This window comes from Mobula birostris, chromosome 1 (genome assembly GCF_030028105.1).
Source record: "Mobula birostris isolate sMobBir1 chromosome 1, sMobBir1.hap1, whole genome shotgun sequence".
NCBI lineage: Eukaryota > Metazoa > Chordata > Chondrichthyes > Myliobatiformes > Myliobatidae > Mobula > Mobula birostris.
Window position 1 is genome coordinate 169,643,006 of NC_092370.1, and position 20,897 is coordinate 169,663,902.

Genomic DNA, 20,897 nt, shown 5'->3' on the forward strand with positions numbered 1-20,897 from the left:
GAAGGCAAAGCTAGCTGATGCAAGAAAACATAACATAACATAACACACAGTGACCATTTTATTAGGTTCACCTGTACACTGGCTCGTTAATACAAATAAGTAATCAGCCAATCATGTGGCAGCAACTCAGTGCATAAGAGCATGTAGAATAAGGTTCAGATGTTCAGTGTTGTTCAGACCAAAGATCAAAATGGGGAAGAAATGTGATCTAAGTGTCTTTGAGCATGGAATGATTGTTGGTGCCAGATGGGGTGGTTTGAGTATCTCCAAAATTGCTGATCTCCTGGGATTTTCACACAAAACAGTCTCTAGAGTTTACAGAGAATGGTGCAGAAAAACAAAAAACGTCCAGTGAGCAGCAGATCTGTGGGCAAAAACGCCTTGTTAATGAGACAGTTGCTGCCCTAAATGCCAGTGGTGTAACAGGCAGTAACTAAAAAATGAAAGAGGTCAGAGGAGAACAGTCAGACTGATTCAAGCTGACAGGAAGATGACAGTAACTCATATAATCACATGTTACAACATCGGTGTGCAGAAGAGCAGCTCTGAACGCACAACACGTCAAACCTGAAAGTGGATGAGGTACAGCAGCAGAAGGCCATGTTATTAAGTCAGAATCAGTATATCAAAATCAGGTTTAGTATCACTGGTATATGTCATGAAATTTGTTAACTTAGCAGCAGCAGTACAATGCAATGCATGATGAATTTAGAATAAATAAAGAAATTACAATAAGTATATATTAAATAGTTAACTTAAAAATAGTGCAAAAACAGAAATAATAAAGGTGTGAAGTAGTGTTCATGGGTCTACTTAGAAATCGGATGGCAGAGAGGAAGAAGCTGTCACTGAATCGCCAAGTGTGTGCCCTTTGGCTTTGAACCTCCTTCCTGATGGTAACGACAAGTGGAAATGTCCTGGGTGATGAGGCGATGAGGGTCCTTAATAATGGACATCACCTTTCTGAGGTACAGTACTTAATAAAGTGGCCACTGACACTATATATATATATACATACACACATTTTATATATATATATATATATATATATATATACACACACACACACACTATATATATATAAAAAAAATAGTAGTAGAGCTACTAGGACTTAATGTTTCAATCCTTATGGTAAATTGGCAATCTCGATGTTGGCAGTCAGTCTGGAGTGGTGACAAGGAGGGAGGGTAGGTACGTCATGGGGGTCATCAGGTGGGCACCCTCCTTTTTATAAATTACACTAACTTCTTTGGGCATTTTCCTTGAATACAAAGTTTGCTTTCCCTTGGACAGCATCCAGTGAAAGTGACAAAATCTATGGTTGCTGCTGTGTGCAAATGCACAATGTGTGGTGTTGGGTGAGATCAGCTGGGATTGGATCAGAGCACAGAGTCAGCATTCTAAATTGCATGGCCTGTTACAGTGAACCACCCAGAACAGAAAAGTCTTGTGTAACATTTGGGGCAGGGATTAAAGTGGGAGGATGGAACCTAAGAATTCCGCCCTTTTGCTTTTCCACTGCTTCTGATGCTGAGCACAACCTTTGTTAATGTTGATGGCAATTAACTTGGCACAGATGTGGCAGACCAGATGACCACCGCTGTGCTGTACAGCTAGACGACTTATTCTAACAGAAAAGCCAGCCGCAGTGAAGGTAGGGGCAGGGACATCCTGAAATATAACATTCAGCTGACAATCATGAGCATGGGAATTTTATTACTCAGCACTATATATAGAATACTTAGAAAACAAATGAAAAGTTTTCTGCTTCTCACTTCGGTTTTGTGGATTCTAATGTGTGTTGGTTTAGTGTATAAAATTATTACTTTTCTTGTAGTTTAGCTTTTCCTGTGCTTGCTTGTATTTTTATATAATCAGCTCTACAAATGTAATTGTTCAGTGAATTTTTCAGTAATTGTAATGTAGCTAATTCTGTATTTTTCCAGAAGTTTCTCTGCACCAGGTGTCATGCCACTGAAACTGGCTATTTCATGGGTTATTCTTACCTCTGGAATGTCCTGTTTTTGTCTAATCTCACTTGTTTGTAATATAAAATGACCACAATTTCTCTGTTCTTTTCTTTTGCCTGTTATTCATTTTCCTGACACTTAACAAACGACTGTAACCAACAATTTTATGCCACATTCTTGACTTTCAAAGAAATTTTGGATTGCAAAATCACCATGATCCAACAGGTGGCTGAAGAAAGCTATTTTGGAACTGCAGAATTTTCCACAAATGGGGCAGAGAATTGCCAAATGGAAAGTAGTTTGTGAGGTGATGCTCTCCTTCCAGGTCTTACATGGAGCTTCTGTATGACGCCAATACTGGGAATCGAGACTCTCAACAGCATCCTGAATGTTTTTGTCTCCACTTTGAGTGATCTTGGGCCAGTGAATCCCAGGAATTGTTCAAAGTTCAAAGTAATTCTTTTTAAATCGAAGTACATATATGTCACCATATACAATCCCCAGATTTTCTTCTGGTGGAGCATTAACAGTACATAGAAGGAAGCATAATAGAATCAATAAAACATCTCACATAACAGAGGTGGCAAACAGTCAATGTGTAAAACACAACAAACTGCAAATACAAGAAGAAGAAATAATAATAATAAATATCAAGAACATGAGTTGCAATCCTTAAAAGAGTGTGGATAGATTATGGAATAAGTTCCAGGGGGTGGGGGGGGGGTGACTAAAGTCATCCCCTCTGGTTTCTGGTTCAAGAGCCTGATGGTTGAAGTGCAATAACTGCTCCTGAACCTGGTAGTGTGGGATGTGAGGCTCCTGTACCTCCTTCCTGATTACAACAGTGAGAAGAGAGGATGGCCTCGATTGTGGGATCCTGATTGATAGATGCTGATTCCCTGCAACTGCTCTCCTTGTAAATGTGTTCAATGATGGGGAGGGATTTACCTGGGATGGACTGAGCTATAGCCACTACTTTTTGTAAGTTGTTCCCTTCAAGGGCATTGGTGTTTCCTTACCAGGTCATGATGCAACCAGTCAGTATATTCTGCACCGTGCATTTATTGAAGTTCGTCAAGTTTTAGATGACATCCTGAATCTGTGCGAACTTTTAAGGAAGTAGAGGTGCTGCTGTGCCTACTTTGTAATGGCAGCTACATACTGGATCCAGGACAGAGTCCTCTGAAATGATAACACCGAGCAAATTGAAGTTGCTAATTCTTTCCACCTCTGATCCCCTGATCAGGACTCCGATTTTCTCCTCCTCTAGTCAATAATCAGCTCTTTACTGTTGCTGCCAGTGAGTGAGAGGTTGTTGTTGCAGCACCATTCAGTCAGATTCGCAGTCTCCCTCCTATATGCTGATTCGTCACCACCTTTGAATATGGTCAGCAAAATGAAAAATGGCATTGGCGCTGTCACACAGCCTTAAGCATAAAGCGAGTAGAGCAGGGGTGGTTAAGCACAGAGCTTTGTGGCACACCTGTACTGATGGTAATTGTGAAGATGCTGTTGCCAGTCCAAACTGACTGGGGTCTGCAAGTGTAAAAATTGAGAATCCAGTTCTATTGAGGCCTATATTATTGATTACCTTTGAGGGATGCTCGTACTGAATGCTGAGCTGTAGCCAATGAAGAGTAGCCTGATGTATGCATCTTCACTATCCAGGTGTTCCAAAGCAGAGGGCATCTGACGTTCACTTTTTGTGATGGTAGGCAAATGGGAGTGGATCCAAGTCGCTCCTCAGGCGGGAGTCGCTATGATTCATGGACCAACCTCTCAAAGCAATTCATCGCAGTGGACGTGAGTGCTAAAGGATTATAGTCATTGTGGCAGGTTGCCACGTTCTTCTTGGGCACGGGTATAATTGAAGCCTCCTTGAAGCAGGCGGGTATGTCAGACTGCCAGACTGCTGAAGCAGGAGGTTAAAGATATCAGGTATCACTCCAGCCAGCTGAATTGTACAGGCCTTCAGTATTTGGCCAGGAACCCCGTCTGGGCCAGATGTTTTCCATGGGTTCACCCTTCTGAAGGGTGCTCTCATATCAGCTTCTGAGTCTGAAATCACAGGGTAGCCACTCCACTGTCTCCCGTGAGCACTTGTTTGGTATTCTTACTTCTGGAGCCTTCCTTTTTATGCAGGTAGGAGGAGGACAGCCAAATGATTAAATTTCCCAAGATGAGGTCTAGAGATTGAAGGGTAGGCAGTCCTAATCATAGTACAGTAGTAGCCGAGTGTGTGGAGACCTCTGGTGTGCAGGTGATATGTTGATAGTAATTGGGCAGAGATTTCTTCAAACAAGCCTGACTGAAGTCCCTGACAACAATTTGAAAGGCGTCACAGTACTCTGTTACTTGCTTGCTAATCGCGTCACTCAATACATTGCATGCTTGCTTAACAGCAGCCTTTGGCGGATTTGAATTATGGACTACTTCCTTTTGGTAAAGGTAGGCATCTATGACAACATTCGCCATCCCCTCAATCCACCAATACAGACGTTGGTTGATTTAGGAAATGAAAGGAGTCGCATGTAGGACATAATAAGTTTATGTCATGAGTTTATGACATCTTTTCACCTCCAATTCCCAAAGAAGCAAAGAGCCAACAGCAGGTATGCTTTAAAGTTCTGCAGCACTTTCAGTCGTAGAAATTTAAAGACATATTCAGAGTTATCTGCAGACCAGTGCTACTTACAGCAGTCTCATTTTGGAAAAGGAAACAGCACAGCACAGGAAGAGGCCCTTCACCCTGCCCTGTCTACACTGACAATGATGCCAACCTAACTCATCCTATCTGCCTCCATTTACTGCCTGCTCACGTCTGTCTAAATGCCTCATAAGTGTTGCTATTATATCCGCTTCTACCTCTTCCAAGCAAACACCACTCTCTGCATAAAAAGCTTGCCTCATAAACCTCCTTTAAACTAACCCCTCTCAACTTAAGCCAATTCACTTTAGAATTTGACAATTCTGCCCTAGGAAAGAAAGACACCTGCAATCTGCACTATTTATGCCTCTAATAATTTTACATATTTCTGTCTGGTTTTGATGTTCTCTGCCTGCACCTTCATTTCCCCCGGGATCAATAAGTATGACTATGACTATGACTATGGCTATGTTTCTTATCTAGCTCCTCCTTAAACATTGTGATTAAATTGGCTTTATGAACTGCTGTGGTAGCACATTCCACATTGCAGGAATCACAGACTCGTGCAGAATAGAAGGAGGCTTCCAGCCAGCTTTCTGAATGAGCTTCTAGCTAATCCCACTCTTTTCTTTCTCCAAAGCCCTGCAAAGGATATTCTTCTTGAAGTATATAACCAAGATCCTTCTAAAAAATAAACACTGAATCTGTTACCAAAAGACTTTCAGGCAGTGGTTTCCATTTCATTTCTATCACCTCCTCATTTCTACTTTGCTTCTTTAATCAAATTAATTCAACACACATCTTTTCGTTTGCAGCTTTCTCCATCTCCCTTGCCCTCGTGTGGGGGAAATGTGAACCTCCCACCTTTACCTTCCCTTCCCGGTCTGCACAAAGCGAACACACAGAACACCAGAAAGTGGGAGCAGGAGTTGGGTTAGTGACTTCTCAAGATTGACTCGCCTTTCAATATGACCAATGCTGGTATCAGCTCCTCATTTCACAATAGTCGGCTATTTTCTGATCTTTCATAAATTTATCTACCTCCAACTTAAATATTTCTAACAAACTATCCCCACAACTGTCTGGAGTAGAGTATTTCAGAGACTCCATGACAAGAAACTTCCCCACACTTCTATTTTAAATGACTGGTCCTCTATTTTGTAATTAAGTCCCACTTGTTCTAGAGGGCCCCTGAAGCCGATTATACAAACTGCTAGAACTGTTGGTCTGCCTGTTTCTCCACCATCAAACAGATATGAGGCAAGAAATCCCAATCCATTTTATTGAATCGACTGGTAGTTTGAGTGTTGCTGGCTTTTAGACAGCTTTCCAAAGTAGGTAACAACACAGGAAAAATATTGATTTGAAATAAGCTTTCCACTAAATAAGACCATAAGACCATAAGATATAGGAACAGAAGTAGGCCATTTGGCCCACCAAGTCTGCTCCATTCAACCATGGGCTGATGACTTGGCCTCCACAGCTGCTCGTGGCAACAAATTCCACAGATTTACCACCCTCTGACCAAAGTAATTTCTCTGCATCTCAATTCTAAATGGACGTCCTTCAATCATGAAGTTGTGCCCTCTTGTCCTAGAATCCCCTACCATGGGAAATAACTTTGCCATATCTAATCTGTTCAGGCCTTTTAACATTTGGAATGTTTCTATGAGATCCCCCCCTCATTCTCTTGATCTCCAGGGAATACACCCCAACAGCTGCCAGACATTCCTCATACAGTAACCCTTTCATTCCTGGAATAATTCTTGTGAATCTTCTCTGAACCCTCACCAAAGTCAGTATATCCTTTCTAAAATAAGGAGCTCAAAACTGCACACAATACTCTAAGTGTGGTCTCATGAGTGCCTAATAGAGCCTCAACGTCACAACCCTATTATATCCTATACCTCTAGAAATGAATGCTAACATTGCCTTTGCCTTCTTCACAACCGACTCAACCTGGAGGTTAACCTTTAGGGTATCTTGCAAAGGACTCCCAGGTCCCTTTGCATCTCTGCATTTTGAATTTTCTCCCCATCTAAATAATAGTCTGCCCGTTTATTTCTTCCAACCAAAATGCATAACTACACTTTGCAACATTGTATTTCATTTGCCACTTCTTTGCCTATTCCCCTAAACTATCTAAGTCTCTCTGCAGGCTCTCTGTTTCCTCAACACAACCCGCTCCTCCACCTATCTTTGTATCATCGGCAAAGTTAGTCACAAATCCATTGATACCACAGTCCAAATCATTGACATACATCATAAAAAGCAGCGGTCCCAACACCGACCCCTGTGGAAATCCACTGGTAACTGGCAGCCAGCCAGAATAGAATCCCTTTATTCCCACTCTCTGTTTTCTGCTGACCAGTCAATGCTCCACCCATGCTACTAACCTTCCTGTAATTCCATGGGCTCTTATCTTGCTAAGTAGCCTCATGTGCAGCACCTTGTCAAAGGCCTTCTGAAAATCCAAATCCAAGCACACCACATCTACTGCAACTCCTTTGTCTACTTTTGTCACAAAGTGGGGCGTTGGGAACGGACCCAAATGCAAGACACAGACACTGAAGTACTAGGAACAGGACAAGGATGCAGGACCTGGGCTAGGACATGGACAAGAAACAGGGAACCCGGACGAGGAACTATGAACTAGGGACCTAGCTTGGACTCCGAGCCAGAGACTGGACAAGGACCCAGAACCTGGGTCTTGCCTCGGGCTCGGACCCCAGAACTGGGCAAGGACATGACATGGCTACAGGACAGGACGAAGCTGGAGGCTGGAGGCTGGGGTCTTGGAATGCGGAGACTGATAACTTGGAGGCTGGAGCTCGGGGACAGACTGGGAACTGTACATCAACATAGAGCCGGGACTTATCTTTAACACGATACTAACACGAGACTGGACAGTACATGGACATAGAGCCAGGACTTATCCATGGAAAAGCCGGGACTCATCTTTATCTCCACACTAAGGTGGGACAGGTCCATCGGTCGGGTAACGGCAGAAAGGTCTGACTTACCCCACGGAGGCGAGGATAAGAAGAGACAAACTCCGAAGAATGACAGACAGTTCCATCTCTGCATTGGAGTTGCTCCAAGTTGCAGTTACAGCCAGCAATCTCGGCTGGCTACGGAAACAGCCGGATCCCTACCTAGCTCGGAGTGGCTGACAGCCACTCAGCTGGCCCGGGAAACTGCTGAATCCATACCACAAAGACAGCTCCGATTACCGACAGCAAGGCTCCATGAAGCGACGGTTCTCCAATGCGGCCTAAAGATGGCAAGTGGCCGCTCTAGCCTTCCACTGGCAGGTTGCTCCCAGGGAATCTTGACAAGAAGAGCCAGCCACCCACACTCGACCCCAAGGCTATCTCTTTTCCAAGCCTCAAGATGGGAATCAGGTGCCTATGATTAACCCAACCGAAACAAGGGACAGCTGAAAGACCCGGAGTCTTGAGTCCATGGACTGGACCGTGAACCAGAATGTGGAATTCACGGACCGGACCATGACAATTCTGCTTGTAATTTCCTCAAAGAATTGCAGTAGGTTTGTCAGGCAGAATTTTCCTTTCAGGAAACCAGGCTGGCTTTGGCCTATCTTGTCATGTGCCTCCAGGTACTCCGTAATCTCATCCCTAACAATCGATTTCAACAACTTCCTAACCACTGATGTCAGGCTAACAGGTCTATAGTTTCCTTTCTGCAGCTTCCTACCCTTCTTAAATAGCAGAGTAGCATTTTTAATTTTTCACTCATCTGGTACAATGCCAGAATCTATCAATTCTTTAAAGATGATGATCGTTAATGCCTCTGCAATCTCTCCAGCTACTTCCTTCAGATCTATATCTTCAGCCTATAGTTGTCTTTCTGCTGCCTCCCATCCTTCTTAAATAGCGGAGTAACATTTGCAATTTTCTAGTCATCTGGTACAATCTATCAATTCTTGGAAGATCATTAATGCCTCCGCAATCTCTCCAGCTACTTCCTTCAGAACCCAAGGGTGCATTCCATCAGGTCCAGGAGATTTATCCACCCTCAGACCAATAAGCTTCCGGAGCACCTTCTCAGTCATAATTTTCACTGCACAAACTTCACTTCCCTGACACTCTTGAATGTCCGATATACTGCAGACGTCTTCCACTGTGAAAGCTAATGCAAAATACGCACTCAGTTCCTCTGCCATATCTGCATCTCTCATTACAATATCTCCAGCATCATTTTGTATTGGTCCTATATCTACCCTCAACTCTCTTTTATCATTTATATACTTAAAAAAGCTTTTAGTATCTTCTTTGATATTGGTCATCAGCTTCCTTTCATAATTCACCTTTTCCTTCCTAATGACCTTTTTAGTTTCCTTCTGCACGTTTATAAATGCCTCCCAATCCTCTACCTTTTCACTAGCTTTGGCTTCCTTGTATGCCCTCTCTTTTGCTTTTACTTTGGCTCTGACTTCAATTATCAGCCACGGGAGTGTCCTTCTTCCCTTCGAAAATTTCTTCTAATTTGGAATATATCTGTCTTGCACTTCTCTCATTTTTCACAGAAACTCCAACTATTGCTGCTCTGCTGTCCTTCCTGCTAATGTCCCTTTGCAGTCAAGTTCGGCCAGTTCTCCTCTCATGCCATTGTAATTTCTTTTATTCCACAGAAATACCAACACATTGAATTTTCTTTTCTCCCTCTCAAATTTCAATGTGAACTCGATCATATTGTGATCACTGTTCTCTAAGGATTCCTTAACCTTAAGCTCTCTTATCCTTAGTGACCTCCAGATCATTGTACAACACCCAGTCTAGCACAGTCAATCCCCTAGTGGGCTCAACAACAAGCTGTTCTTAAAAAGCCATCCCTTAGACAGTCTACAAATTCTGTCTCTTGAGGTCCAGTACTGACCTGGTTTTCCCAATCCACTTTCATATTAAAATCTCCAATGATTATCATACATGGCTTTTCTGACACACCTTTTCTATCTCCTGCTGTAATTTGTAATTCACATCCAGCTACTGTATGAAATACCTATTTCATGCAGGAGTGAAGCTACTCTGAACTGCGTAACATGTGCACAAAAACAAGTACATAACAATACTAGCATAAATCTTCATTCACTGCACCATTCAGTAAGGTATGACCTGAACGAATGAGCATTTTGGTTATTTTATCAAGGCTTTTTCCAGCCACTTCTCAATTTTCATCATGGTTGGAAAGAAATAATGATAAAAAATTGGTGAGAGAAAAACACAAATAGAGCTCAGTTGTCCAGGAAATGCAAACAAAGATCTCAAGATGGTTTTACAACATTTTGGTTTTAAAATGTGGGATGCTACGGATGCTATTTTAGTTTGTAGTTCTGCCCGAATAGAAGTTAATGAGCCTAGGATTAATATTGTAACTGTTGAGCCAATGTGCCCTCTGAAATGATTTCAAGAAATAAATAATGAAAATAAAGGACTATCCCTGAATAAACTGTAATACTGACACTTTGGATCATATTGCTCCAAGAATGAGTTTGTTTAATTACAAATGAAGTGTAATGTTACACCTGTACCCGGCTGGATAGGTGGCATCCACCATTCAGCCAACTGTAGGTAATCAGTGCGATTATTGCATTAGGACAATTAATGAGCACGGTGTCAAGAGAAAAAATTATACATATCTGGATGGAAAAGGAATTCATAGGTACGGTGAGATCAGAGACTGATTAAGCCATCAGAATGCTGTTCTTATTTGGCCTGATAGGTTTTAATCATTCTTCTAAAGCAAGGGTTCTAAACCTCTTTTATGCCATGGATCCCTACCGTTAACCGAGGGGGTCCATAGATCCGAGGTTGGGAACCCCTTTTCTAAAAGTAGCTTTAAATGGCTTCTCCATCATTTATCCCTTTTTATGTTCCCTCCTTTAACCCATGGAGCTCGGCTTCTGAAAACTAATCATAAAACGACACTGATAATTATGTAAGGTCTCCTGCCTAGGTCTTGTCACCATGCCAGCTAAAGAAGAAGAAACTATGCAAGTAGTTGAGAGGAGACTGGGCTGTCCCAGTCTTGGAGCTCCCAAACCTCTTGGAGCATAGCAGCATCAAATGGGACACTGCTTCCCTCTCTCAGAGGGAGATTTTAATTGTGAGAGGCAGCAAAAGAAACTGTACAAAAAGAGGATTCATTTACCAAACTTTTTCATTTAATCTTACTATAACAAGCAGCAGAAGATGAGGAAGTGCCTATATTTCAAGCTGGTGTATCTGTGCTGACATTTCACAGATAGCAAGTACAATTGGAACTCTGGAAGTGATGTGGCTGTTAAGTTCCATTACACAACAACATGGCAAACTCTGGCAGCAACCAGGGCTCTTAAACTACCCCTCCTACATTCAGTTCCATCAAGAAACCCATGTTTCTAGAAACTCTGCACTTTGATCTTCCCACCGTTTCACTGGAATTTCTCTCTCCATAACAGATCTCCACGTACATACATGTAGCATAGGTTACAAAAAAATGGCAGTTTAGAAAAATCAGGAAAGATCTGCTTACCCGGCTGTGCCAACAAGAGAGCTGCAGAGAAAGAAAGGAAAAGGATCAAATCTCAGAAAGAATCAGAGGCATCTTCCCATTCTTCATTGCAACAGAGTAGGTGGTCTGCAGTTAGCAATCACTCCTGACTCATTTCATCTCCTTGATATGAAATATCTCATGTTTTGATCCATTTTGTGGCTTTTGCAGAGCATACACCAAGGTGTACTTTATTGGATGATCCAAAAATATGTCTTAAGGATAAGAATCAGAGAGAAATACATTTACCTTACGTCATCATGCAATATCCTGATCAAGGTTTGGGACATCCAATTTGAGCCTCACCTGAGGCATTTCACCTTAATAGTTGCTCACTGGAATGCAATGAAGTGGAATGTGGACTCTTGAGGGTAAATTATATTTTATAGACTTGCGTGGAAAGTTAGGTCGAAGGGTCTATTTCTGTGCATTACAACTTTATGACTTTAAATTAAATAGTAAACTTCTTTTTATGGAGGTTGGGTTACAAGTGTAAGGAAGTTATGTACAGGGATTTGGTGAAGTTTTGCTCTCCTTATTTACGGTAGGCTGCATTTGGTTTGTAGATGACACAGCAAAGATTTGATAGATTTATTCCTACTATTGATTTAAGAACGTATGAAGATGATAGTTACAAGTGGTCAATTTACTAGTTAAGTCCACATAACTGGACTAACAATCCAGAGACTTAAGTTCAAATCTCACTGCGGCAGCTTTGAAACTTTAATTTGTATTTACAATTTGGATACAACAACTAGTGTTAGCAATGATGACCACAGATTCTGTGAGAATTTGTAACAAAAAGGTCTGAATTACAATTTTTTTCTGGTGGAATAAAGGAATTCTAGAGTCACTACACGACATCAATCTTTAAAATGGCATTTAGGAATGGGCATTAAATGCGAGTGATGCCTTCAGTAATGAATAGAAAAGGAGGAGAGCATAGTGCCTTCAAGGGGAAGAGATATGGGGAGGGAAATCCAGGGAATCGGAGTCAGATGCTTAATGGTGGATATGCGCAGTTAGAGGAATACAGAGCTCCCAGGAGTCTGTCTGAAGTTATGGGAAAACAAGAAGGATAAATCCTTTGAGCATTCCAACCTTTTTTATGCCATAAAGCAAGGGGTCCATGGTCCAAGTTGGGAACCCCTGCCATAGAGGAATCTAAGCATGAGAAAGAGAGGTTTAAAATTGAGTCCTTGGTAGACTGGAAGCCAATCCAGATCATTTGCTGTGTCGAGGAGTGGAAAGGACTAGCGGCAGTTAGCGAGAGTCTTGGGGACTTTGGAAACTAACAAAAGCATTAATGAGGGTGAGAATGATGACATTATAGGGTGAAGGAAAGTAGAAATTGTGATGGAGAGGATCTGCATACACTTGTTCAGGTCTCTGCTTATCGCTCTCAATAGATGTTGTCCAGTGTCTGCAGCATTTTCATTTTACATATAAGTTCATAGTTTGAATCCAGAGATGGCCTTTAATGGGATATAGTGGTTAAGACAATTGATGCATTTGTTGGTCAGCACACTGTGCTTGCATTAACAACTTATTGCAACGTGAAGAGAACAGATAGCTGTCATTTACTGCAATGCCCTTAGCATGATGTGCCTCAGGCAGAGTGGCTGGCAGATCAGAAAGTACAATACTCACTGAACTTCAGAGTTACAACTTTGGGGAATAAAGTGGAATAAGGCACGATGAAATGCAAATTACATCACATCGCCAAACAGGGAGTACATTGGCTTCAATATACTTTTGCAACAAATATGACTTGATCAGAATATTTACATACAAGGGCGAAGGAAATGCTGTCCAACACTTTGGGACCTTGTTTTATGGCAGGATTTTCAAACAGATCATTTTTTTTCTCTCAGACTGGAATTTGAATCATTAATTCCAATCACTCTGACAAAAATTGGATCTTGAGTCCCACAATGAAGCAACATCTGGGTTCTGCTACACATCAGCTATTCCCACATTCTCTTTCAAACTGTTTGTTCTTTTTTGGAAATGCTCTCTATGCCAATCATTGCTGGGCACTGGGATTATGTAATGAGCCAAAATGAAAACCATGGGAAGTCAATGGCATCCATTGAGTTCAATGTACACAGACCGGATTTCTAGCAACCCAATATAAAACGTATACAACAGGAGCCTCACTAACAGTGCTAGGTAGTTTTTGCACTGATGCACATCCTATCTTGTAATAGTTTATAACCTTTTTTTAGTTATATTTTCGATGAAGAGAGAAGGTAGCAAGAAGTTCTCCTTGGCATCTAATTTAAAATAATTGTAACAATCTGGGTTAAGTTACCTGCTATGTGAACTATTCTACTGACAACTTGGGGAAGACAACTCAACTGCAGTGCTTAGTTTTAATAACATAGATTAATTTCTGTAAAACAATTTTAAAATAAGCTATCTGCTGAATTAAACCCACCCCATTAAAATATACTAACTTACATTTAGATTCCTAGTAATCATAAAAAAACTCAGCAACATATATTTAAGTATCAAAGTACTTGATATTGGAACATGGCCAAAAGATAAATATACCCTTCTGAAAGAGGTTTTGATTGCTTGAGAGACTTGAAGTGGAATTTCCCTCCAGAGTCTTTATTACCTTAAGTAAGTTTCTGAGGATCTTAACTAGCTATGGAACTGTGGGGGCAACAGGTAGGGGTGGGAAAATAGTGGAGAGCAGTGTGTACATTGGGGTTGGTGAGAAGGCTTCTAGTTCTGATTCCGTATTCATTGTAAATATGAGACTGACTATATAGGCCACATTTGTATAGCCGTATCTAACTTATGAGTTGGATATAAGTGGCCCACGCCTCTCCAACCACAATACTACCATCCCCATCTCATGTACACACACACACACGTATCTGCACATTCTCCTTTTGATCTTAGCACTTAACTCAGAAGGACCTAACTATACCCAAGCCATTTGTGAAAATTTGCTGGACTAATTAGTTCATTTCAAGTGAAAACCCAAATCTATTCCATTCTGAGGTGAATGCCTGGTTGAGACACCTCTGCCTGTCCATGAGGTGTCCTTGCTGTAGCTCAACTGAAGGTTTAGAAGGTTCTAAATACAGCAAGCATGCCCTCAGAACTCCATTTTATATACTCTTTTTAAAATGCCAACACTGTACTTCTTTAGTAACAGCAGTGGTTTCAGACCCTTGCTCTTGTGAAACAGTGAGACTGTACTCACCCTAGAGTCTGCTACTCACCCCTGTCCAGCCTCCCCATTAAATTGTTCCAGCATGTGTACTTTCTCCAATAACAGATGCCATCAGAGGGAACAAAACCATGTTTACTTTCTACGCTTAATATTTTATATGTCTTTGCAAATGTATCAATGGCTCCTTCCACTTCGTAACTTTGCCAACCAGCGTTCAGCCAAAGCTACTAAGGGAGAAGAGTACTCGAAAAGGTTAAGGGTGGTGTAGCTGAATCCGGTTTGTGCCATTCACATGAATGGTACCATTGCTTTGCCAAACCTGCAGAGCCTCCACTTTGCTGGTGGCCTGTCACGAAGAGTCACACAGCTTCACTGGCATGCTTCTTAAACCAAACCGAAGCAAAGTACAACACAGCTGGTCATTCAGTGTGCAGGGCAGCAGCAGAAGAGCAAACACATCAACAGAAATGACAGTACGGCTAAACATATTACAAGCATAGAGGAAAAGTATGCTTAAAGGAACAGCATCCACTTTGTATTTAAGACTCAGCATTACATGAGCTTAAAGTGTCACCCAACTGAATCCCAGACAGCAAGGTTTTATTAATTGGGAGAAGAAAGGAAAGAGAAATAATAAATGATTCATAAGCTACAGCTCGAAATTGTGTATGTCATGTTTAAAATTAAGAGGTAAACAGTATTGAACTGGGCGAAAGAAATATGGGACTTTAATATTCATGTGAGTTGTCTTATCGAACACCATTTCTGTTGTTCTATCAGGCGAAAAGTTTAGTTTAAAATGACTTATAGTGTCTGGTTTTCATTTCCATATACCTCTGCATAGACCATTCAAATAATTGTTTTCCCCATCAACAATGAGTGGGTATGACCACATTAATCATCATAAAATATGAAAGGTATTCTGTGCAAACTCATAATCTAAGATTATGTTGAGATCGTGACAGAATGGATCTGGAACCTTCTCACATCATGCACAGAATGATATCGAGCACAGACCATGGCAGCACTGTACAGGCTCTTCAGCTCATGATAGTGTGCCACCTTTTAACCATTTCCTCCTACAAAACACTCCAATTTTCTATCATCCATGTTTCTATCTTAAATGCCTCTAATGGACCCTCTCTTTTACCAACCCTAGCTGGCCGTTTTATGCACCCAGCACTCCCTGTGTGAAGAACTTACCTCTGACTCCTCCTCCCCCATACTTCCTTCCAATCACCTTAAAACTATGCCCCCTTGTACTGTCCATTCCACCCTGGGAAAATGTCTCTGGCTATCCCCTCTATTTCTTCTTCTTATCATCTTGAGCACCTCTATTGTCGCCTTCCATTTTCCTTCGCTCCAGAGAGAAAAACCCGAGATTGCTCAACCTATCTTCATAAGACAATATTCCAAGTGCAGTCTAACCAGGGTTATAGAGCTACATTACTTCATGATTCTTGAGCTCAAATCCTTGACTAATGAAGGCCAACACACCATTCACCCTCTTCACAACCCCACCAACTTGCATGGCGTCTTTGAGGGATTTATTGACGTGGACCCCAGGATCCCTCTTTTCCTTCACACTCCCAAGAATTCTACCATTAACCCTCTATTCCGCCTTCAAATTCGACTTTCCAAAGCAAATCATTTCACACTTTTCTGGGTTGAACTCCATCTGCCACCTCTCGGCCCAGCTCTGCATCCTGTCAATGTCCCTTTGCAACCTATAACAACCCTCTACAGTATCCACATCTACACAAACCTTTGTGTCATCTGCAAACTTATTGAACACCCTTAGACTTCCTCATCTAAGTTATTTATAAAAATCACAAAGAGCAGAGGTCTCACAACAGATACCTCCAGAATACTACTGGTTACTGACTTCCAAGCAGAATATACTCCATCTCCTACTTCCTCTGCCTTCTACTGGGCAAGCCAATTCTGTATCTCCACAGCCAAGTTTCCCTGGATCCCATGTCTCCTGACCTTCTGAAGGAGCCAGCCACAGGGAATCTTATCAAATGCTTTACTAAAATCCACTGCTCTACCTTCATCAACATGATTTGTCACATCCTCAAAGATTAAATCAGGCTCTTGAGGTATGACCTTCCCCTCTCAAAGCCATGTTGACTATCTCTAATCAGACTAGACCTCTAAATACTTATATATCCTGTCTCTAAGAATCCTCTGCAATAATTTTCCTTCCACTGGAGTAAGACTCACTGGTCAATAATTCCCAAGGTTACCCCTATTCCTGTTCTTGACACAAAGGAATTACATTTGCCACAGTCCAATCATCTAGTACTTCTCCTGTGGCCAACAAAGAAGCAAAGGTCATTGCCAAAGGTGCAACGATCTCTTCCCTCACTTCCCGTAGTAACCTGGGGGATATCCTGTCTGGTCCCGGGATCTTATCTATTCTAATGCTTTTCAAAGGTTCTAGCACATTCTGTTTCTTAACATCAGCGTGTTTGAGCATATCAGCCAGTTTTACGATGTCCTCACAGTCATCAAGTTCCTCTCACTGGTGAATTCTGAGGCCTGCCCCATCAGGCATGTGTTTCCTCCACCACCCCTGTTCGGTCCAACCTTCACTTTGTCCAATCTTCACTTTGTCCATCCTGCTGTCCTTCACATACCTGTAGCATACCTTGAGGTTTTCCTAAATCCTACTCACCATGCCCTTCTAATGCCCCCTCTAGCTCTCCTAAGTCCGTTCTTAAACTCCTTCCTGCTACTTTGTAATTTTCTACAGCTCTGCCTGATCCTTGCTTCCTAAAATTTAAATAGGCTTCTTTCTTCCTCTTGACTAGATGTTCAACATCTTTTATCTATCAGGGTTTCTTCACCCTCCCATCGTTTCCCTGCCTCATTCGGCCAAACCTATCCAGAACCCCATGCAAGTGCTTCCAAAATAACCTCCACATGTGGATTTCCCTGCAAACATCCTAGTTCCTGTCTAATACCTTTATAACTCTCCCTCCTCCAATTAAATACTTCCTTATACTATCTCATCTTATCCCTCTCCAAGGCTATAGTAAAGGTCAGATAGTTGTGGTCACTGTCTCTGAAATGCACTCCCACTGAGAGATTTGACACATGACTTGTTTCCTTATCTAGCACCAAATGCAATATGGCTTCTCTCCTAGTCAGCCTGTCTACATACTGTGTCAGGAATCCTCCTGGACACCCATAACAAATTCCACCCTTTCAATCCTTTCAGACTAAGGAGGTGCCAATCAATATTAGGGAAGTTGAACTCCCCCATTACAACAACCTTGTTATTTTGGCACTTTTTGAAAATCTGCATCCCTATCTGTTCCTCAGTGTCTCTGTTTTTATTGGGGAGAATTACAGAACACTCCCAACAGTGTGTTTGTTCTCTTCCTGTTTCTAATATCCAACCACACTGACTCAATAGACAATCTATCCATGACATCCTCTTTCTACAGCTGTGAAACTGTCAATGCCAGTCCCCCAACTCTTTTACCTCCCCCTCCCCGTCCCTTTTGAAACATCTAAACCCCAGAACATCCAGCAGCCATTCCTACCCTTGTGACAGCCAAGTTCAATAATGGTCACAACATCATAGTTCCATGCCTTAAGTTCATCGCCCTTGCTTCAAATAGCTCTCCCATTAAAATAGACTCACGGACACACCTCAACCCATCCCACTGACTGCAACTTTACCCTTTAAATTGCACAGCCTTCCTCACCAACTCTCTACGTGTTGCATCTACTTGCACACTAACTGCCCCGTCCTCTGACCTATCACTCTGGTTCCTATCCCCTTGCCATACAAGTTTAAACCCTCTCCGACAACTCTAGCAAATCTGCTCACAAGGATTTGATCCCCCTCAAGTTCATGAATCAGCCCTTAAGGTGATTTATTTAAATGACACTTCAGTAAAATGAGAAGGTAACTGAACAGGAAAAGTGACCCAAGCCATTCCTCATGACTGTTCATTAGCTGTGAACTGATGGAGCCCTCTTGAATTGCAACTGTGCCATGACATCACCTCTTCATGCCAAATAGCATTAAAGTTTCCACATCACAGCATGGCCAAGGATCACATCAGCAAGTTATATATGTAGAAAGGGAAGTGGAGCATGGAGGCAAATTAGACTGGAATCTCTCTGGACATGGATCTAAGACCAGACCAGGCTCTGTAGCAATGTCACTTGAAGGGCCGATTGATAGTCACTGGGAAATGCTCAGCATGAGGATGTACCCGGCTCATAGAGGGAATTCGTGTTGCTTTTTGAAGCCAACTGGTCCCAATCTCCTCTCTTGTTCTCAAACCCCTTCAAACTTTGCCTCTTCAATACTAAAGCACTTCCCTTTCAAAAATTATATTAAACCTGCCTCTATCACCTGTTAAGTTTTATAATATAACTAACCACCGTTGGAACAGAAGAATCATCTCCCACTTGACTCTTACGTCTCAGTCACCTTAAGTCTATGTCCAATGCTCCTGCCTATAGTCACTGTGACTCACCAAAGCCCCTCATCATTTCGAGCATCTCTTTTAACCATCACTTAATCTTCCTTGGTCCAAGGAGAATAACTTTGACTTTCCTTATCTCTCCATGAGAGAGGAGGGCTGGGATGTGAGACAGGATGGGTAGGATGGAGACAGGACAAATATATATCAAGATAAATGGAGTAACTTAAAAGGTATATAAAATGGAGAAATGCATTTGATTAATAGAAGCAAACTAAGACAATAAACCGTCTGCTACTTTGTGCCTGGGATTCAGCTGGAGTTGACCCATTCTTTCCAGCCTTATTCACACTCACACGCACACGCATACACACGCACACGCATACACACACACGCGCATTAAGGGTATTTGAAAAACATTCTTTGCCATTCAAACAAAGGGGCTGCTGTGTCCTTAGTAATGAAAGTGTATGACTGACTGCCTGGAAAGCATCCTTCCAAGATGCCAATTTTTAAGTAATGTATTATTTTTTCCAAACAAAAAAAAAGATGATGAATAAAATAGCAAGAGGATTAAGCTGAATACAGGAAAATGAAGTCACGTGCATTGCCTCGGTATCCCAGTTCCATCGCACGGTTTGCGTCAACAAGATGTTATATGCAAGTACTAGACCAGGCCGAGAAAATGCAGTGCACATGATCTGGGAGAGAAACCAAAAAAAGCACTAGGCATAGATGACCGAAACAGGGTGAGAGCGGGAATACAGGAGGAAAAGTAATAGATTTTCTCAAAAAAAAAGCCGTTACATCTCAGGATCTCACACCTGATATTCCGCGTTTCATCCATTTCGGTTCACCAAGCACAATGAAGAAATGTTCCTGCTTTTCGTATTCCTCATCATCATTTATTTTAACGCTTATGGTTTTCCTGTAAGGATATAAGAGAGAAAATGTACAATGGGTTGCTCGAAAACCACTGCAGTCAGACATGCAACTTACTTTTAATTGCAAACTTGCTTGCTGATTAGTGAAGGGCCTATAGTGCAACCATAGTGGTGTCACATGCCACCATTTTCTTGGCCTATTAGGAGGCTGAATAAAGCTACATTTGGACCTTGTTCCACACCCCACCCTCCCACTACCTAACAGGCAGTGGTAAAGACAGAGCTCATGTAACCTGCCAAACCCTTCAGTTCTTCTATGCTGAAGTCAATATAATCACATTTTAAAAAACATAGGGTCTTTATTTAGAATGCCTTTACTGCTGCAGTGTCCTGGTGAAATCGTGTTGCACTACATGTAAAACAGGCTGGTTGCACCTGACACGTTAAGAATGCCAGTCACTGTAGTCTATAGGCAATGCAAAGATAGGTTGAAAGGACAGGTTCCCAGCACACGTGATATCCTTTCATTGTCACGTCCTTTGCTTTGAAAGCCTTATGCAGCAAGTCAAATTCTAGGCCAGGTTTAGGCAAGCTTCAGCTGGCAGACAATAGGCATTGAAATCCTGACTGATGGGTCGCTTGCTAGACCTCCTTGGGAACAACTGAAGACGACCATTTGGTGTGCGATTGGGGCCCGATGTAGACTAGAAAAGTAAACATTTCCCTTCTCATTTTAGTGAACCAGCTTGCTTATACAACTGTTCTAACCAAGTTCAAACAACTTCTATAATGAGAATTAAATTTGTATTATATGGATTATTACTTATGGAGTTTAACTTGCTGAACCAGTAACATAACCACCAGACAACCAAATTTGTTTGCTGCCTTTTTCCACTTTGTAAAGACCTTAATCTTCTTTCTAAAGGTGATGGATCCCAGTTTGCTAATTAATTTATTGGCAGATTGCGTGGATTGTGAGGTAATTCGATTTTCAGAACTTGAGTTATTCATGTTAAAAAGCACCACCATTTATATTTGTAATGACACATAAAGGGCCGATTGCTCAATGCCAGCTCCCAGGGGAGCAATCCCATTAGTCACATTCCCCTCCTTATTTCCCAGAATACTCTTGCAATGTCTTCCTCTTACACTTGCCCATCAACTCCCCTTTCACTCCTTTGTCTGTGCCTACACTGGTGGCTACTT

The 20,897-nt window shown here is 41.8% G+C and overlaps 1 protein-coding gene across 6 annotated transcripts in view; it reads right to left on the reverse strand.

The window, feature by feature from the left end:
- slc8a3 (solute carrier family 8 member 3) overlaps positions 1-20,897 on the reverse strand; it is a 520,179-nt gene that overhangs the window by 139,670 nt on the left and 359,612 nt on the right. For 5 of the 6 annotated variants that reach the window (XM_072265807.1, XM_072265815.1, XM_072265787.1 and 2 more), the window contains exons 3-4: positions 19,632-19,735; positions 11,152-11,172 (exon numbers count right to left, since the gene is read on the reverse strand). In XM_072265807.1, the coding sequence (XP_072121908.1) occupies positions 11,152-11,172; positions 19,632-19,735 (125 nt within the window). The remainder of the gene's footprint in view (positions 1-11,151; positions 11,173-19,631; positions 19,736-20,897) is intronic. The other variant, XM_072265834.1, reaches the window with a different exon arrangement.